The 19,285-nt window shown below is 37.0% G+C and overlaps 1 protein-coding gene across 1 annotated transcript; it reads left to right on the top strand.

Moving 5' to 3' along the window:
* The first annotated feature begins 5,034 nt into the window (after window positions 1-5,034).
* On the top strand, window positions 5,035-17,571 carry LOC133754014 (zinc finger X-chromosomal protein-like). Its single transcript, XM_062184645.1, is given in 7 exon segments — window positions 5,035-5,313; window positions 11,385-11,534; window positions 11,768-11,911; window positions 12,456-12,608; window positions 13,106-13,246; window positions 13,995-14,944; window positions 15,290-17,571. Coding segments are annotated over 7 exon segments (2,025 nt in total). The 5' UTR covers window positions 5,035-5,066; the 3' UTR covers window positions 15,530-17,571.
* The last annotated feature ends 1,714 nt before the right edge of the window (window positions 17,572-19,285 follow it).

The following is a 19,285-nucleotide window of genomic DNA, read 5'->3' as shown; positions in this document are numbered from 1 at the left end:
ATGTAACTCATTGGTGCCAGCAGTCATGGCTTGCAGCCATTAGTGCAATGATAAAGAAGCTCACTGGGTACTGGAATGCTGCCGTGATGTGACACATAAGCTAAATGGTGAGGAGTCCTTTGGTACTGCTGCTTCGTGCTCTCTCACCTCAGAACCTCAAAGGCCTTATCTGTAAAACATGAATCTGATCTCTGCATCACCACCTTCTGCCCTCTTGGCAGACATCAAAGGGGGCAATAGAAAAGGTCTCAGTGACCGTTGGGGCAGGGAATATAAACCAGTTGCCCTGGCTTGTATTAGCATAACTGCTCTTGGCAACCCAGGACCAGCTGTGCCTACAGTGGTAGACTGAGGCCGTCAGGATAACGCTTGTCTCCATGAATGTGGACTACCCTAGCAGAATACATCACCTAGTTAATTATGTGAAGTGCACAGTGTTAATGAGTTCTTTAGTGGTGAACATACAGCAAGATATGTCTCTTAAATCACCAATTTTTATGCCTTAAATCTAAGGCCACTCCCAAAGTTTATTGGAAATGCAAATTCTAGAAGGAGTATACATGCAATGCCGTGTTTTGTACCAAAATCAGTTTATTGTTAATCTCATTTTCCATGAGCTCTAGAAGTTCCAATGCATATATAAAGATATTTTTATAAGGAATTTATTCCTGTGACTGTCAGACCTGTCAAGTCTGAAAGCTGTTGGTTATCTCAGCAGACTGGACACAGAACCTGGAGCTGCTATGCTGCTGCCTTAAATGCCTCTGCTTTCAGGGAAAAATCTTCATTTAATCTTCAGGTCTTCAACTGATTGGAGATGTATGAAAATAGATGACTGAAGGATAGTTGGATAGTTAGGAACCTAGATAAATGAGTAGATGAATGATGGCTATGTAAATGGAGAAATGCATGTTATAAACATATACAAATAGATGATAAAATGATAGATATTTAGATAGATAGATAGATAGATAGATAGATAGATAGATAGGCAGAGACATGTATAAGCAGAAGGATGGTCAGGTGATAGATACATTATAGAGAGAAGGAGAGATATGATGGATACATAGATATTTGATAGGGTAGATGTATAGATGGGTGATGATAAATGAGGCATAATAAATGATGAATAGTGATAAGACTGAGATATATAGAAACAATAGATAATAGAAAGAGAGAGATCGTGGTGATAGTTACATAGACTGCTAATGGCTGGATCTAAAACCTAGATGACTGACAGATAAATTATAGGTAAGTAGATAGATAGGTGATAGATAAATGGATGAGTTAGAGATGATAAATACAAGATATATAAATGGCAGGTAGAGAGATGTATATTAAGTAGATAGACATACAGACAAGCAGTGGATAGTTAGATTACAAGTAATCAGCTCAGGTAATTATGGGACCGGTCCATCTAAAATCTGCAGGTTGACTAGCAGTCTCGGCAAGTAGGTAAGAGCCATTGCTATTTTCTACAGCCACTTTCTGCATGAAACTGAATCTTTGTTCTCCATTTCTTTAACTGGTGGTCTGAGGTCCATCTGCAAAGACAAGGATAATCTTCCAGTCAACTAATAGTGGGCCTTAGTCACACCTAGCAAACACTAGCACAGCAAGTCCCACTGGAATGTGAAAGTGGCTGAGGTGTACAAACGCCTAGACTGACAGACACTGTCTCTATCCCAGGAAGTCCTCATGGTCTCAGCATCAAATAGACAGAAAAGCAGAGTTTTCAGGCATAGCTCTTCACCTCCTCCCTCTGAGCAAATGCTGAAGTTTTTGTAATTGAAGAATAACAGCTGGCTCAGTTTTAAGGCATCACCACCTCTTGTTGAGCTTTGGCCAAGGACAGCAAGAGGAGCGAGCTCCAAGTGTAACAAGTCCTTGACCCAACTTAGACTCACACTGGGGTCTCCCAACCAATTTTGTCTGTAACATGGCTTATCATGAAATATGTTTTTTTTTAATTTTCCTTTTCCTTTGAAAGGCAGAGCCACAGAGAACCAGATACAGAAGGTAATAAAATGGCCAACAGACACTTGAAACAGTGTTCAGGATCAGTATGTATCATGGAAATGCAAATCAAAACCACAAAGATGTTTCATTTCACTATAGTTAGAAGACTATTATTCTGAAATCATCAAACAAGATAGCATGGAGATTGCTCAGAACTCTGAAATACATGTGGCATATGATCAGCCCTCTGGCTCCTGGAATTTACCAAAATGAAATGAAATCAGCAGACAATAGTATTATTTGTACCTCCATGTTTATTGAGTCTCAATTTACAAGCAAAGAGATTAAATCAACCCCCAACATATCCACTACCTGATGAAGGGGTATAGAAAGTATGATGCATGTATGCTCCACAGAATACCACTGCAACAAAATGGATGCAAACTAGTCTCAAAAAACCAAATATGATATGTGTTCTCTGCCATGTGACAGGTAACATAAAATAGCAAAAATGTATAGGAGTGAAATAGTCATTTTCAGATATGAGTGTCATATTTAGCTCTTGTTTATATTCCTGTTGCACTGTGGTCTTCGTACTTTTTACTTGTTGAATATTATGATTAGTGACAAATTCAGCCTGTGAATAGAGTGGGTTAAAATTTTAGCATTAGAGGCCAGGCTGTGGTGCAGCAGGCTAATGCCCTGGCCTGAAGCGCCAGCATCCCATATGGGTGCCGGTTCAAGAACCAGGTGCTTCACTTTGAATCCAGCTCTCTGCTATGGCCTGGCAAAGCAGTAGAAGATGGCCCAAGTGCTTGGGCCTCTGCACCCATGTGGGAGACCCGTAAGAAGTTCCTGGCTTCTGCCGCAGCTCCAGCCATTGCAGCCAGCTGGGGGATGAACCAGCAGTTGGAAGAACTCTCAGATAGAGTTCTCTCTGCTTCTCCTCTCTCTGTGTAACTCTGACTCTCAAATACAAAAAATCTTTTAAAAAGTACTGTGTTTAAAAATTTTTTGGCATTGCAAACATCTTTCATAAAGTAAGTGGAAAGAGAGAGAGAAGAGAGCTGGGGTGGATGTTAGAGCAGTGAGGAAAGCATGTTTGCTTTCTTGTACCTATGGAATGCCAAAAATCTGTTCTTTTTACGTTAATTGGGGGAAATTAAGAAACACAACTCACTAACATACTCTCAGACTGAAAGTGAAAGCATAGACAAATATATTCCATGCCAATGGAAATAAAAAACAAGCAGGAATAGCCACCTTAGTATGACACAAAGTAGACTTTAACACAAATACCATTAGACAACTAAGGGCATTATGTAATGATTATAGAATCAATTCAACAGAAAAATGTGACTGTACTAAATATATTTGAACCCATTGCTAGAGTGCGTGACCATTTAAAATAAATGTTAATGGATATAAAGGAAGATGTAGACTCCATTATAATAATAATGGAAGACTTCAACACCCCATTTTCACCAGTGGAGAGATCAATGAGGAAAAAAATCAACAGATAAACAACAGAGCTAATTTATACTATTGACCAAGTGGACCTAATTGATATCTACAGAACTTGTCATCCCACAGCTGCAGAATTCATACACTTTTCCCCAATACCTGGAACTCTATCAAGGATGCATTCTGCCCTATGCCAGAAAACGTCATAAAATTTTTTAAAAATGAAATTGTTCTGAATACAATGGAATTTAACTTGGAAATGGACAGTTTAAGGAACCCTAGAAAATGCGTGAATGCAAGAAAACTGAAAAGCATGCTCCAAATAAACAATGGGTCAAGGAAGAAATCAAATGAAAATGAAAAATTATTAGTCATGAATGAAGACAACACAACAGCATATCAACTGGGATACAAAAAAAGCAAGGTTAAGAGGAAAGTTTGTAGCAATTAGTGCATACATAAAAAATTGGACTGGGTAGTGCTGTGCCATAGCTGGAAAAGCAAAACCTGCATCTTCAACTTCCCAAATGGGTGCCAGTTTGAGTCCCAGGTGCTCCTCTTCTAATCCAGCTACTGTCTAATGCACCTGAAAAAGCAGCGGAAGATGGCCCAAGTATCTGGGCCACTGTACCAACATGGGAGACCCTTAAGAAGCTCCTGGCCCCTGGCTTCAGGTTGGCACAGCTCCAGCCCTTGCAGCCAATTGGGGAGTGAACCAGCAGTTGGAAGAATCTCTCTCTCTCTCTCTCTCTCTCTCTCTCTCTCTCTCTCTGCAGCTCTCTCTCTCTCTCTCTCTGTAGCCCTCGCATATAAATAAATAAATATTTTAAAAAAGAAACTGGACAGGTATCAAATAAATGACCTAGCCATGTGTCTCTTGTATCTAGATAAGAAGAAGCCAAATCCAAAATTAGCAAGGGGAAACAATAAAAAACATAGAAAAAGGAATATACAAAAGATTCCTTGTGAGTTTTTTGAAAAACGTAGATAAAATTATAAAACAATTGGCACAACTAAAAAATGTGGAAAACCCAAATTAATAAAGTAAAAATTTAGATGCTATAAAGGGTGCCACATAACTTAGAAGAATCACCAGGAATTACTATAAATAGAGAGATATGTCAACAAGTTGGAAAATCTAGATGAAATCAACAGATTGTAAGACACAATGCACCAAAACTGAGTTATGAAGACATAGAAAACCCAAACAAACCAATAACCAAAATGTAAATTGAATCAGTAATAAAGACCCAACAAATAATAACCCAGGACCAGAAGGTTTCATTGCTGAATTCTACCAAAAAATGGATCCCGATCCTTCTTAAACTGTTCAAAGCAATTGAAAGGGTGGGAAACATCCCAAACTTCTCCTGTGAAGCCAGCATCACCTTAATTCCAAAACTAGAAAAAGAAACAATAAAATTCCTCACACACCTCCCTGAGTATCACAGCCTACTACCTCCCTTCAGGGATAATGCAGGCTTCAAAAGAGGTTTTGGAGTTTTCCTCAAAATCTTGTAATGAAGGAATTCAGACATCTGTCTCTGTCTTTGTATTTGAGTTACAGATCAATATCTGATGAACACTTACACAGAAATCCAGTCTCAGAAGATGTTTTAGGCTCTAGGATTACTTCAGACTCAATGTCTATGCCTGAACATGTCTTGACAAATGAATCTATACATGTGTCTTCTGTTGCACACATTGAACACATAGTACATGATAGTGTAGTAGATGCAGAAATCGTCACTGATCCTCTCACCACCGACATAGTTTCAGAAGAAGTATTGGTAGCAGATTGTGCCTCTGAAGCAGTCTTAGATGCCAATGGAATCCCTGTGGACCAACAAGATGATAAAGGCAACTGTGAAGACTACCTTATGATTTCCTGTAAGTCTTGGAGCTCAGTGAATTTTAAACGCATTTTTTAAAACTTTCTTTCAGTGGTGAAATTTGCTTTACTTAAATTTCTGTAAAATGAAGCTTAATATCATAAATATATATGCCCTGTGAGATAAGCAATAATTAAGTAAAATTGTACACAGTATTTCTGCCTAAGAATGAAACAGAAAGATGAGAAAGAAAAAGAGTAAAAAATGACTGAAGTTCATGGAATCATAAAAAGTGTTTTATTTTTTAGTCATCAGAATTACAAGTGAAATGTGAATGACATTCAACTTGAAATGTATCTTGTCTTTTTTCTTTTTTTGGTGCAGTCACTTCTGTACTTTCTGATATCATCCCTTTTCCCTTCAACATAATGTTTTTTTTAATACATGATTGGCTTTGCAATTATCAGTTGCATTTCTTGAAATGAAATGGCCATAGATAAGCAGGTAGTTTATGTATGTCTCAGTTTGGTTAGAGGTTAATATTTACTCATTTTGAAAGGCAGAGTTACAGATACAGAGGGAGAGACAAAGAGAGATCTTCCATTTTCTGATCCACACCCCAAAAAGCCACAACAGCCAGGACTGGGTCAGGCCAAAGCCAGGAGCCCAGAATTACATGAGTCTCCCACTTAGCTACAGAGGCCCAAGGACATGGACTGTCTTCTGCTGCTTTCTCAGGCTCATGAGCAAGGAATTGGATTGGACATGGAAGAGCTGGGACACTGAATGGTGCCTGTGAGGGATGCTTCATTGCAGATGGTGGCTTAATAACTCTGTGTTCTTAACTCCAGCTCCTCATGTACGCTTTAATCTTGTCTTACTGATTGATACCTATGGGATGTTGATTTTCTTGACTATTTAAGCATTTCAGTAACCTGAATATTATTGCGCATAGTTTTGTTTACGTAGGAGTTGTCATAAAATCTTTGGTATTTTTGATTCTGTTATTTAAATATGCTGTGCTATCTACATTAATGCCGCATTTACACGGTGGTCACCTTCTACCTGGTTATATAATTAACTTCTAATTAACCACCTGTCATGGGCATTTGGAAAATGCTGAACCATGGGTGGGTTCTCTCTCTCTTTTCTCTGTCTCTCTCCTTTGCCCACATACAAAATCCCACCCCCACCCCGAATAGAAAAAAAAGTAAGGCTCAGCTAGTTGGCCCCTGGCACCCATGTAGAAGACCTATTTTGAATGCTTGGCTGCTGGCTTCAGCCTTGCCTAGCCTTGAGTATAGTGAACATTTCAAGAGTGAACAAGCTGATGGAAGAGATCTCTATTTCTCTCCTTCCTTTACATCTTCTTTCAGTCACTCTGCATTTCAGATGGATGAATAGATGGAGGGTTGGATGGATATTGGAAGAGAAAAAGGTTCTTAGTTCCGAAGGATACAAAAGTGTTTTGGGGGATGATGGGGCAGAATGGAAATACATGGAAATTAATGATAATTCTAATAACTAAATTTTTAAAAACCACTGAATTACACTTTACATTGTAAAGGTGTTGAATTTTATGTGTGTCTCAGTGTAAAACATTGGAATCTGTGGAGGCAATTTGTTATTCTGTTAAGAAATTGATGGAATGATAAAATCACCAAATCAAAATTACAGTTAGGTTAGTGTACTAGGTGGTTTCCCATATAAAAATACCATGAAACAGTAACTATATAAAAGTTCTGAGACAACTATAGCCTAAGAATTTTTTACCTCTAAATTTACTCAAGTCAAAATTGACATTCAAGTGTCCACAATTTTAGGATTTTAGCATCTGTGAGTGATGGGCTTGCTGTTTGGTAATTAATGGTGAAAACCAAAGGATAAATATTGGAAACGACTCAAGACTTCAAAAGCTGGTAAAACAATGGGTAACAGTTTTTTAACTAATATAATATTGGACAAAACATTGAAGTAATGTAACAATAGATTTCTGCAAAACAAAGTATTTGGCATAATACAATATGTAAATATGTTAATTTTTAACCTCATATAGCAGTTGAAATATGCAATTCTAGCCCCATGTTTTCTAAAATATTAAGAATATTTTAAAATGTAGCATCTTGAATTGTAGGTAAACATGAACACTCTGCTTCAAATTAATGTTGGATAGTTATTAATGTCAGGCAGTGTTACAGACTAATCAAAACAGAGGAACATTCCATTTCCTCTTGGTCACTGATTGTAATAGGGCTACACAAATATAAAAGTAATAAATGGGTTGTTTATGTGCTGGAGATTTCGGGGACTGGCCCTGTGTTGTAGCGGGTAAAACCGGCACCTGCAGTGGCAGCATCCCAAATAGGCACCAGTTTGAGTCCCTGCTGCTCCACTTTCGATCCAGCTCTCTACTGTGGCCTGCGAAAGCAGTAGATAATAACGCAAGTCCTTGGGCTCCTGCACCTGTGTGGGAGATGTGGAGGAAGCTCCTGGCTCCTGGGTTAGCATAGCTCTGGCCGTTGCAGCCAGTTGGGGAGTGAACCAGTGGATGGTCTCTCCCTCTCTCTGCCTCTCGTGTCTTGTGTAACTATTTCAAATAAATAAGTGAATCTTCAAAAAAAAGAAAAAAAGTGAAAACTCGATCAAGAGTTTTTGACTTGCAAGTATGATCTAGGAGACACTCAATTCAGGAAAGTGCAGAGTAAATGTGTCAGTTGCTGGGTTAAAGAACAAGTCAGATGAGGACTGAGAAATCCTCTTATGTAATTTCAGCCAACACTTTAAATGAAATCAGCCAAAAACCTGATTGTGAGTTTAGAGAGTGTGTAGTGTGAATAATTAAAAAAAAATGAAACAATCGTGTGAAGTTCTGTGAAATGAGCTCACAAGAAGGTGAGTTTTTTTGTTTTATTGTTGACTCAAGGCAGGGGGAAAATCTTACTTGTTTCCTAGTAGAAATAGTCATGTAGAGTCATGGATCAGTAAGTGGTGTTAAAACTGTAAAGGGAGGATGTGATATGGAACCTGAGTAGAGAAGTTAGTTGTATAGAACAAGCAAAACTACTTTTCTCATAATATGCAGGGAAGACAAAGTTTATGGATTTACTTGTGGGTTGTTAGATACATGGGCTTTCAATTCTTGATCCACAGATAGGTAGTGGTGGAACTTTAAGGGAAAAATGCGAAACAGAGTCCACTGAAGATTCATGGATTTTTTTAAAGATTTTATTTATTTGAGAGGTAGAGTTCTAGTCAGAGAGAGAGAGAGAGAAAGGTTTTTAATCCACTATTTCACTCCCCAAATGTCTGTGACATCTGGAGCTAGGCTGATCTGAAGCCAGGAACCAGAAGCTTACTTCAGGTCTCCCACATGATTGCAGGGGCTCAAGCACTTGGTCCATTCTCTGCTGCTTTCCCAGGCCATAGCAGAGAGCTGCATCAGAAGAGGAATAGCTGGGACTAGAACCCATGTCCATATGGGATGACAGCACTGCCGATGGAGGATTAACCTACTGTGCCAGAGCCTTGGCCCCAGTAGTCTTATGTTTAAGAAAGAATATTCATGTTGCTTAGTTTTTATAATGAATAATTTGTATAGATTTATGTGCTGAAGGAAAAGTTGCATCATGCAAATTTGTAATTCCAGCAGCTGAGTAAAATGAAATGAAAAGAGGAGCATAGAAATGGAGAAAATGTTGAAGGGAATAGAGAGGTCAGCTGTGTTATTACACAGTTTTGTTAAATTTGATAGAAAAAATTTTGGAGATTTTCATTAAAAATTCTCCCATCAGTTTTTTTTTTACTTGTATTTATTGCAGAGGTACAGAAATTCTGATATTGTAAATTCTGTTAATGGTTCAAATGATATGTTTTTTTCATTTATTAAACTTTTATTTAATGAATATAAATTTCCAAAGTACAGCTTATGGATTACAATGGATTTCCCCCTCCCATAACTTCCCTCCTACCCACAACCCTCCCTTTTCCTACCCCCTCTTCCCTTCCATTCACATCAAGATTCATTTTCAATTCTCTTTATATACAGAAGATCAGTTTATATATATTAAGTAAAGATTTCAACAGTTTGCCCCCATATAGCAACACAAAGTGAAAAAATACTGTTGGAGTACTAGTTATAGCATTAAATAAGAGTGTACAGCACATTAAAGACAGTTCCTACATAATATTTTTTTAAAATTAATTAATTTTCTATGCCATTTCCAATTTAACACCAGGTTTTTTTTTTCATTTCAAATTATCTTTATATACAGAAGATCGATTCTGTATACAATTAGTAAAGATTTAGTTAGAGTTAGAAATTTAGTTAGAGTTAGAAATGTGCCAGGGGATTCCAATGCAGTCCCATCAAGGTGGCATGTACCAATGCCATCTCACTAGTCCAAGTGATCAATTTCAGTTCACAATTGATGGCTCTGATAGGTCTAAGAATCAAAGGGATTACACAAACAAGACAAGTGTCTGCTAATACTAACTGATAAAATCAAAAAGGGAGAGAACGATCCATTATGGGAAGTGGGATACACAGCAGACTCGTAGAATGGCAGATGTCCTAAACAACACTCTAGCCTCAGAATCAGCCCTTAAGCCATTTGGATATGGCTGAAGAGCCCATGAGAGTATTGTAGGCATGGAAAGCCAAGACACCATGGAAAAGAAAAAAAAGAAGACCTAACTGAAAGATCTCTGTGAGTGAGATCCCAGTGGAAAGAATGGGGCCATCAAAGAAGGAGGTACCTTTCTCCGAAGGGAGGAGAGAACTTCCACTTTGACTATGACCCTATTGGAATAAGATCAAAGTCGGCAAACTCTAAAGGCTTCCATAGCCTTGACAGCTCATGACTAGAGCCTAGGGAGATTACTGACACCATAAACAAGAGTGTCAAATTATTAAGTCAGCAACAGGAGTCACTATGTACTTGCATCTCATGTGGGATCTGTCCTTAATGTGTTGTCTAATGTACAGTGATGCTATAACTAGTAGTGAAACAGTATTTTTACACTTTGTGTTTCTGTTTGGGTGCAAACTGATGAAATGATTTGGTTTTAAACACATTTGATCTCTTTTACTAAATATTTATTCCATCCATCTCAACAAAAAAGTATTTTTCATTTAATGCAAAATTCAATCATAGTTCTTAAACTTAGGGTATGTGAGATATGAGGCTTGTGATGCAAGGGTAATAAGTAAGACAGAAGGTGGAAAATTGTTAGGGAAGATTTTATTTAGTTGCGTGGCTGTGGTTTGTATTTCATTTAATAGAAGAAGGATCTATTAGGTATTAGAAGTACTATAGAAGAAAAAATTTACTGGATTTTTATTTTGACGGGCTTAACCAGAGCAGTATCTTGGGGTATTTGAAAGTATTTGGAAGACAGAGAGATGACACACAATTGAATTTTTTTTCCTGGGGTGGGCAGTGATAAGTCACTTTAACAACAATGTGATTTTCTGAGTCCAGGCAATTTTTGAAGATAGGCAAATTGTGGGAACCAGTATTAAGAAAAAGAATATGGCACGTAAGCTTCACACTGAAAATTGCATTTGAATGGTGTCATGTGTGGGTGTGTTTGATACAATTGTAAGATACCTTGCCAAAAGTAATTATTAGCAGCATTATTAATTTTCAGATATGCTTTTTTTTATTTTGGAGAGATCTTACTCTAAAGCTTAAAAGTTCTTTGTTACTACAATTTTAAGGCAGTTTACATTAACTGTCTCACTGTAGTGTACCATCCTGACAATTGTAGCTTGATTCTTTAAAAATTTGTGATTCAACAGAAGCATATAAGATGAAATGGTATTAAGGTGTAGTTCTTTTCTAAGTGCTGGTTTTACTGCTAGGATATTGCTTCTAAGATCTTTAAAAAATCTGTAACACATAGTCGTCATTTGACTTAGGGATAGCAAGGATGAAATATTTCCTTTCGTGTCTTGAATTATTAGGAGTTTATGTGAAATTTTTTTACATGAAATACATCTCATGGTAAAAATCAACCACTTTTATGTAAGCCAGATTAAATATTACATTCACAAAAAGACCTCTTAAAAATACCATCATCTTCCTTAAATATCTGTTATTGTTCAGGATGTATTTTTTGCCATTTCAGTGGATGATGCGGGTAAAATAGAACACGAAAATTCCTCTGGAGTGACCATGGATGCAGAGGCAGAAATGAATCCTTGTAAAGTAGATGGCACTTGCCCTGAAGTGATCAAAGTGTACATTTTTAAAGCTGACACTGGAGAGGATGACTTAGGTAAGGGGAGATTTAAGCATTTTATTTATCCTGTTCCAAATAGTTTAATATGATGAACTTTTTCCTGAGATTTTTTACTTTCTTATATAATTATGTCAGATGGAAAATTTGAAATCTTTTCCAACACTTTAAGAGTTACTTTTAATGTTATAAAAACATTGTAAAAGCTAATAAATGAAATGGGTCAAACAAAATTTGAAATAAATTCTTAGAGCTGTCTTCTTCCCTGAAAGGTGGAACTGTAGACATTGTAGAGAGTGAGCCTGATAATGATCATGGAGTCGAATTACTTGATCAGAACAGCAGTATTCGTGTTCCCAGGGAAAAGATGGTTTATATGGCTGTTGATGAGTCTCAACAAGAAGATGAAGATCTAAGTAAGCAGGGGGGCTCTCAATGGGAGATATGTTTATGTTTCTATTCAACTTTTTAGTGCAAGCAATCTCTGAAGGAAAGAAACGGCACTGTTTTAGAGATTTTTTTATGCTGTCATACTCCAAGGAGAGACATCACTTTAATGTAAGCTTAGATTGTTGTTTTATAAACAGATTATGAGGAACAGCATTTGGCCCAGCAGTTAAAACACCAGAGTCCCATATCAGAGTGCCTAACTTGAACTCCAAACCTGGCTATACTCCCAGTTTCCCCACTGATGCATACCACTGGGGACAGGATATGATGTTCAAGTATTTGAGTCCTTGCCATACACATAGGCTAAAGCTAATACAGGCATTTGGAAAATGAACAAGTATATAGGCTTGTGGCCATCTGTTTGTGTGTCTCTCAAATTATGTACCAAAAAAACTACACAGGGAAAACCAATAATTATTGAATATTTATTGCTGTGTTTTCCTGATAATATATTTTTCTTGTGTAATCTCTGTAAACCTAATCACAAAGCTTTTGTAATTTTCCACTTAGATGTTGCTGAAATTGCTGATGAAGTTTATATGGAAGTGATTGTAGGAGAGGAAGATGCTGCTGTTGCAGCAGCTGCTGCTGCTGTACATGAACAACAAATGGATGACAATGAAATCAAAACCTTCATGCCAATAGCATGGGCAGCTGCTTATGGTGGGTCACATGCCAGCTATGTGGATTCATACTTCTTGAGCAATCAGTTTATTGCTGGAAAATAATTTCCATAGTTTTATAGATTTCAGAAGTATGAAGTTTATTGGAGTGGTAATTTAAGCAAAAGGAAAGAAAAATTTCATATTTTGTTGACTTCATTTAATCTTATTCTATATTTCTGTTGTGATGTTTCATATATTACTGTATGGGCTTTTAAACTCAGATTTTTTTATATTGAGTTTATGTAGCTTATGACGTTACAATTTTGGGAGACAACCCCGAAAACTGTGGGGCAAAAGTGAATGCTGAAATTGGAAGCTAGGCATTTTTTGTGATCTTGCTATAAACATGCCCATTAAACCCTTTACCTAAATTAGGGAATTTCTGTCATTCATGAGTATCATGGCTTATTTCTCATTGTTGTAGTTAATAAGGAATTCCTAATTCTTTATCATTTATAAGACTGTATAATTTTGTTTTTTAATGCACATCGTTAGGTAATAATTCTGATGGAATTGAAAACGGAAATGGCACTGCCAGTGCCCTCTTGCACATAGATGAGTCTGCTGGTCTTGGCAGACTGGCTAAACAAAAACCAAAGAAAAGGAGAAGACCTGATTCCAGGCAGTACCAAACAGGTGAGGGCACACAAGTTCCACCACGCAGTGTGTTCTGCGAGCTCTCAGATGAAACTCTAGTATGTATCCACAGAACTGTCATGATGGCATTTTAGCCGCTAGCTTGCAGCTTTGGTATATAGAATTTGAAAATACAATTTTCAGAATTCAGTGATATTCATGAATGATTTTTTTAGATAAGAAAGAAGCAGGTTTTAGATCATAATTTGAGACAGGGTGAAAAATCTCAGGATTCAGTGAAATAACAATTTGTAAAATATGTTTACATGAATAATATAAATATGTCAGAAGGCAAGCATAATTTACAGATGAGCAGAATATATGTACTTAAGTTGTTCAGGGGCCATATTCCTTTCCTGGATTGATTTGTATACTGATTGACACTTTAGAGAGAATTGTCATATATATGGTTAAGTCTTACTGTCAGCCTAAATTTTACTAGAAATGATCTATAAGTAGAAATGTTGGACTTTATTTTTAGAAATGATTCTCTGCACGTTCCTAAACTGATGTAGTTTTGTCATTGTTTGATTTTTTTTCCTTAAACTCGAGGGAGTCAGGTCAATTGAATCATCTGAGCAGAACAGTTTTTTTTTTTAATTACTCAGACTGTCTCATGTTGCCCGGCAGTAAAAGGAATACTATTAATTTGAGTGTTTTTTCCAAGAATGTTTAAATCATGTTGCATTTTGAAGAAACCTAAGCAACTTGGTTTGATCACTCATGCACCCTTCTTTTGCTTTCTTAGCAATAATTATTGGCCCTGATGGACATCCCTTGACTGTCTATCCTTGCATTATTTGTGGGAAGAAGTTTAAGTCCAGAGGATTCTTGAAAAGGCACATGAAAAACCATCCTGAGCACCTTACCAAGAAGAAGTATCACTGTACTGACTGTGACTATACTACCAACAAAAAGTTAAGTTTACACAACCATCTAGAAAGCCACAAGCTGACCAGCAAGACAGAGAAGGTTATTGAATGCGATGAGTGCGGGAAGCATTTCTCTCATACTGGTGCTTTGGTTACTCACAAAATGATTCATAAAGAAAAAGTAGCTAACAAAATGCACAAGTGTAAATTCTGTGATTATGAGACGGCTGAACAAGGGCTATTGAATCGCCACCTCTTGGCAGTCCACAGCAAGAACTTTCCTCATTTTTGTGTGGAGTGTGGTAAAGGTTTCCGTCACCCATCAGAGCTCAAAAAGCACATGAGAATCCATACTGGCGAGAAGCCATACCAATGCCAGTACTGCGAATATAGGTCTGCAGACTCTTCTAATTTAAAAACACATGTAAAAACTAAGCATACTAGAGAAATGCCATTCAAATGTGACATTTGTCTTCTGACTTTCTCCGATATCAAAGAGGTGCAGCAGCATGCTCTTATCCACCAAGAGAGCAAAACACACCAGTGTTTGCATTGTGATCACAAGAGTTCGAACTCAAGTGATTTGAAATGACACATTATTTCAGTTCACACAAAGGACTACCCCCACAAGTGTGACATGTGTGATAAAGGCTTTCATCGGCCTTCAGAACTTAAGAAACATGTGGCTGCTCACAAGGGTAAAAAAATGCATCAGTGTAGACATTGTGATTTTAAGATTGCAGATCCATTTGTTCTGAGTCGCCATATTCTCTCAGTTCACACAAAAGATCTTCCATTTAGGTGTAAGAGATGTAGAAAGGGTTAGGCCGGTGCCATGGCTCAACAGGCTAATCCTCTGCCTTGCGGCGCCGGCACACTGGGTTCTAGTCCCGGTCGGGGCACCGATCCTGTCCCGGTTGCCCCTCTTCCAGGCCAGCTCTCTGCTGTGGCCAGGGAGTGCAGTGGAGGATGGCCCAAGTGTTTGGGCTCTGCACCCCATGGGAGACCAGGATAAGCACCTGGCTCCTGCCATCGGAACAGCGCGGTGCGCCGGCCGCAGCGCGCTACCGCGGCGGCCATTAGAGGGTGAACCAACGGCAAGGGAAGACCTTTCTCTCTGTCTCTCTCTCACTGTCCACTCTGCCTGTCAAAAAAAAAGAGATGTAGAAAGGGATTTAGACAACAGAATGAACTTAAAAAGCATATGAAGACACACAGTGGCAGGAAAGTGTATCAGTGTGAGTACTGTGAGTATAGCACTAGAGACGCCTCAGGCTTTAAACGGCATGTTATTTCTATTCATACAAAAGACTATCCTCACCGATGTGAGTACTGCAAGAAAGGGTTCCGAAGACCTTCAGAAAAGAACCAGCACATCATGCGACATCATAAAGAAGTTGGCCTGTCCTAACAGTACTTACAGAGATGATTGAAAAAATAACTGGTGTTCGTAGAAACTTCATGTTAAAGACAGTTACTATCACTTACTTAAATACTGTATTAATTTATGCTATGTACAAAAGCAATTATTCCAACATTTCTTTATATTTTATTCAAGAATATTCTGAATGCTGTTCAGTCCTCTAATAAGTTTGGGCAACTGGCAACAATTAGGTTGCTTTCGAGAAGGTAATCGCACAATCTATACTGAATTTACAGTTTTAGAGCTTTACTGTTTTAACTATTTACACTGTTCACCGTGATGGTACTTGTCTAAGACAAAGTAAGATTGGTAACTCTAACAGTAAAGATGTTTTCCCCCACATAAATTTTTTTTCCATTAATAGATGCATCTGCTAATATAAACTGGGAGATTTTAATGTCACATCTTATAACATGGAAATCATTTTCTTGTCTTTCTTACTGTTCTTTTCAAACTACCTGACAGACTAAATTCGAAACTCTAGCATATGGAACACTGACTAGATTTGTATTTGGTTTTCATTTTGTTTAATAGGCAAAATATGCAGCTAAAGAAAGCTTACATTTTCTTTTCAGTGCTTTCATCTTTTGTCAACATAGCCAACATAAAAAATTATATTGCAAGGGCATGTATTTTTTTTATTCTATCTGTGTTGATTTACCTTGGAATAATATTTTAAAAACATGACTTAACTGAAGATTTAATTTAGAGGTAAATGTGGCTCCTAAGATTTTTTGCAACTTGATGTGTATGCTGTACACTGAATTTGAGATATGAGTGTGTTTGCTCAAAACATATTTAATGACAATCTCAAATTTGATAAAATGTGGAATAGTTTGAAAGATGTTATGATTTTTAAGAGCTGCTTGGTAAACTTGTTCTTGAGAGCATTGATTCACATGAAGAATTAGAAGGAAAATAAGGACACTGGAAAGGGCAAAGCTATTCTTTAAATATTTTTGATAACTGAAAAATGGAAAGTAAGGTATTCCTAGGTGAAATGTTTTCATATAATTTCACATTCATACCTTAAATCTTGTCTCCTTCTGGGAGGCTAATTCAGTTTTCTGTTGAGAATTCTGTGAGGAAACTCTATTTTAAAAAAGAGACAATTAAAGAAGTAATGGCTCCATGTGTTTGTTACCACCTGGGATTTGCAAGTCCAGTCTTTTTCATTGTTTAGAGAGTTTGCAAAATTTAAAAAGATTTAAAATGCAAGTTGGCTTTGATTGGAAGATAAAAGTAGGTTTTAGTAACTAAAATCCTGTTGCATTGTTGGAATCTACCAGGTCTTTCAGTTTTATCTTATGTTTGAGAGTTAACATTTTTAGCAGTTAGTAAGTAATTTTTCAGTTAATAAAGTGAATGCAACTCACTAGGATTTGGTGAATATGAATATGAATTTTGGAGAACCGAAGCCACTTTTTAAGTTACGTCAGTTGAGTATTACACATACATATTTCGCACAAGGGAATTAGAAAACTTCTTCCCCATTTGATAACTGATTTCATTAAGTTGCTTCATTCCACTTATCATAACCGTTAAGTTTTTATCTGTCATCTTTCTATATGGTACTAAGTTATATTCAGAAGCTGTATTTACAGGATTAGAAGTCTAAGTGGTGTTTAACAGCCCCTATTATGCTAGATTAATTTAGTCTAGTTTAAAAGTCACTGGGCATATGGGAATTTAAACCTAATGTCAGCCAAAGCCCTGGAATAGATTTTGTTTTGGAACATCTTACTCCTTTTTAGAACATAGTCATACCTTCTCCCAGTTTTTAATGTTATTCTCTGTCCTGTTTCTGAAAACTCTGTTTCTTATTTACTTCTAAAACCTTATTTGAATTTGAATTTTTTCCTTGGGTAATAGAAAATGCTTATAAGACATTTATTTAGGAATTTTAAAACATTCTGTGAAGTTTATTGATGAGGAAATCAGTACATATTTATATTTTAGAATGAATTGAAAGATTAATACAACAAGGCTTATTTCTCATATAGGCTGGAGTTATTCAAAGGTTTTTTTTTATTTTTAAACACAACACTGAAGCCTTTAAAAGGTAACTGAGATCTTGGTCAAGTAAATATTACAGAAATAAAATTCTTACTATTTATATTGTTTTTAATTATAGGCTAGATTTTGTTCTTAATTTGGATAGCAACGCTAAAAAGTGAATGTTTCAGTTAAAAGTCTTCAGTTAAAAGAGGTACAGATTTCTTATAAGGACCTAAGTTATTGTTTTGTTGAACTTTGTTATGAAATATTGTATGTTCCTTTCTTTGTACACATTGTAAAATACTTAAAGAAAAATACTTAAGAAATTCATGAGGAAATGCAACACTATTGTAAATGTACACTTGAGAACAACATACAAAAATAAATATTTTTCTTTTAAAAAATGTTCAGCTTATTTGTGTTTAGTAATAAGATAACATTTTTTGCTTCTTAATGTTTTATTCACAGTAAGTAACTAATTGCAGGTGTTAATTTTGGGACTGGTGGGAATAGTTTCTACTTAGAATGCACCATCCCAGCCCTACCCAAGAGTTGCTCTTTTGAGTCCTGGTTTCTCTTCCAGTCCAGCTTCCTGCCACTACACACCCCATAAGGCACCCCAGATGATGGCTGAAGACATGATTCCCTGCCATTCAAGTGAGAGACTTGAAATTGAGTTCCAGAAAACAAAAAATTGTTCAAAATTTAAAAATGGTAAAATTCATTTCAGTATAGATCCATAAGATCCAATCAGCTGTGATTGTTAGCATGTCCACAGCAGAATTCCTTGTGCCTTTCAGTTTTGTGCTTCTCTTGAAGAATACTTCAGTAAATATCAACACTTCAGAGAAGGGACCAAGTACAGTATAGCAAGGTAGTGCTCCTGAAGCCTGAGGTGTAGAAATGGAAAAGATAGATGTTCCCCTGAGAGATAGTGCAGCCTCAAAATCTTCCCATTGAAAACAGTCACTGCTCAAACCTTCCTGCTGGTGGCTATAACAGAAGCACAGTCAGATCACATCCTGAGCCCTATCTGATATGTGGTGTGGTTGGTTTGCGGCAGTGTAAGAGTTAGTATATACTGTTTTCATAAAGTTTTGTTGAGGCCTATTTTATACAATTTTAGTAAAATTTTGTTGAGACTTATTTTGTGGGAAAACATGACTTAATAAAGAAAGTGTTCCAACTAGCAAACACCTTAAGGCAACCATTGCAATGGGGGGTTAACTTGCAGGGTAGATTGAATATTCCAGATCAAGTCAGCCTGTAGAGATGTGTGTATGGAAAAATCTATACACACACTCAAACACCTTTCTGTTGTTTAACCCTCCAAAACAATGTTTTAAATTTTTTTTGTGTTTTGTGCAAATTTCTATATATTCTACCATTTAAGGCAAAGAGTTTGCATTAAGAAAGGTCAGAAAATAGATAGGCTTATGTTTATCCAAAAGCATTTCACCTTGCACATTACTGTTGTTGTTAAATACACACAACTTTGAAGTGTGGGCACTGAATCCCCGAGATCTAAAAAATCTAAGGTGTTTGCTAGTTGTGTACATAGTGTGGTTAATCATTAGCTACACTGCTTCCCACTTGATTCCAGCAATGGGAAGCCCACTGTGGCCTACCGGCGTGTGAAAGCGTATGCTCGACCTGTCTTGTGTGCAGAGGTGGTGTGGGTGTGCGTGTGCGTGAAGGAAGAAAGCTGCTACTCTCTGGAGGCCAAACGCTCAGGTGAAACAACTG

The sequence above is a fragment of the Lepus europaeus genome, chromosome Y (assembly GCF_033115175.1).
Source record: "Lepus europaeus isolate LE1 chromosome Y, mLepTim1.pri, whole genome shotgun sequence".
NCBI lineage: Eukaryota > Metazoa > Chordata > Mammalia > Lagomorpha > Leporidae > Lepus > Lepus europaeus.
Note: the sequence above shows the minus strand (reverse complement) of the source record. Positions and strands in the feature narration are given on the sequence as shown.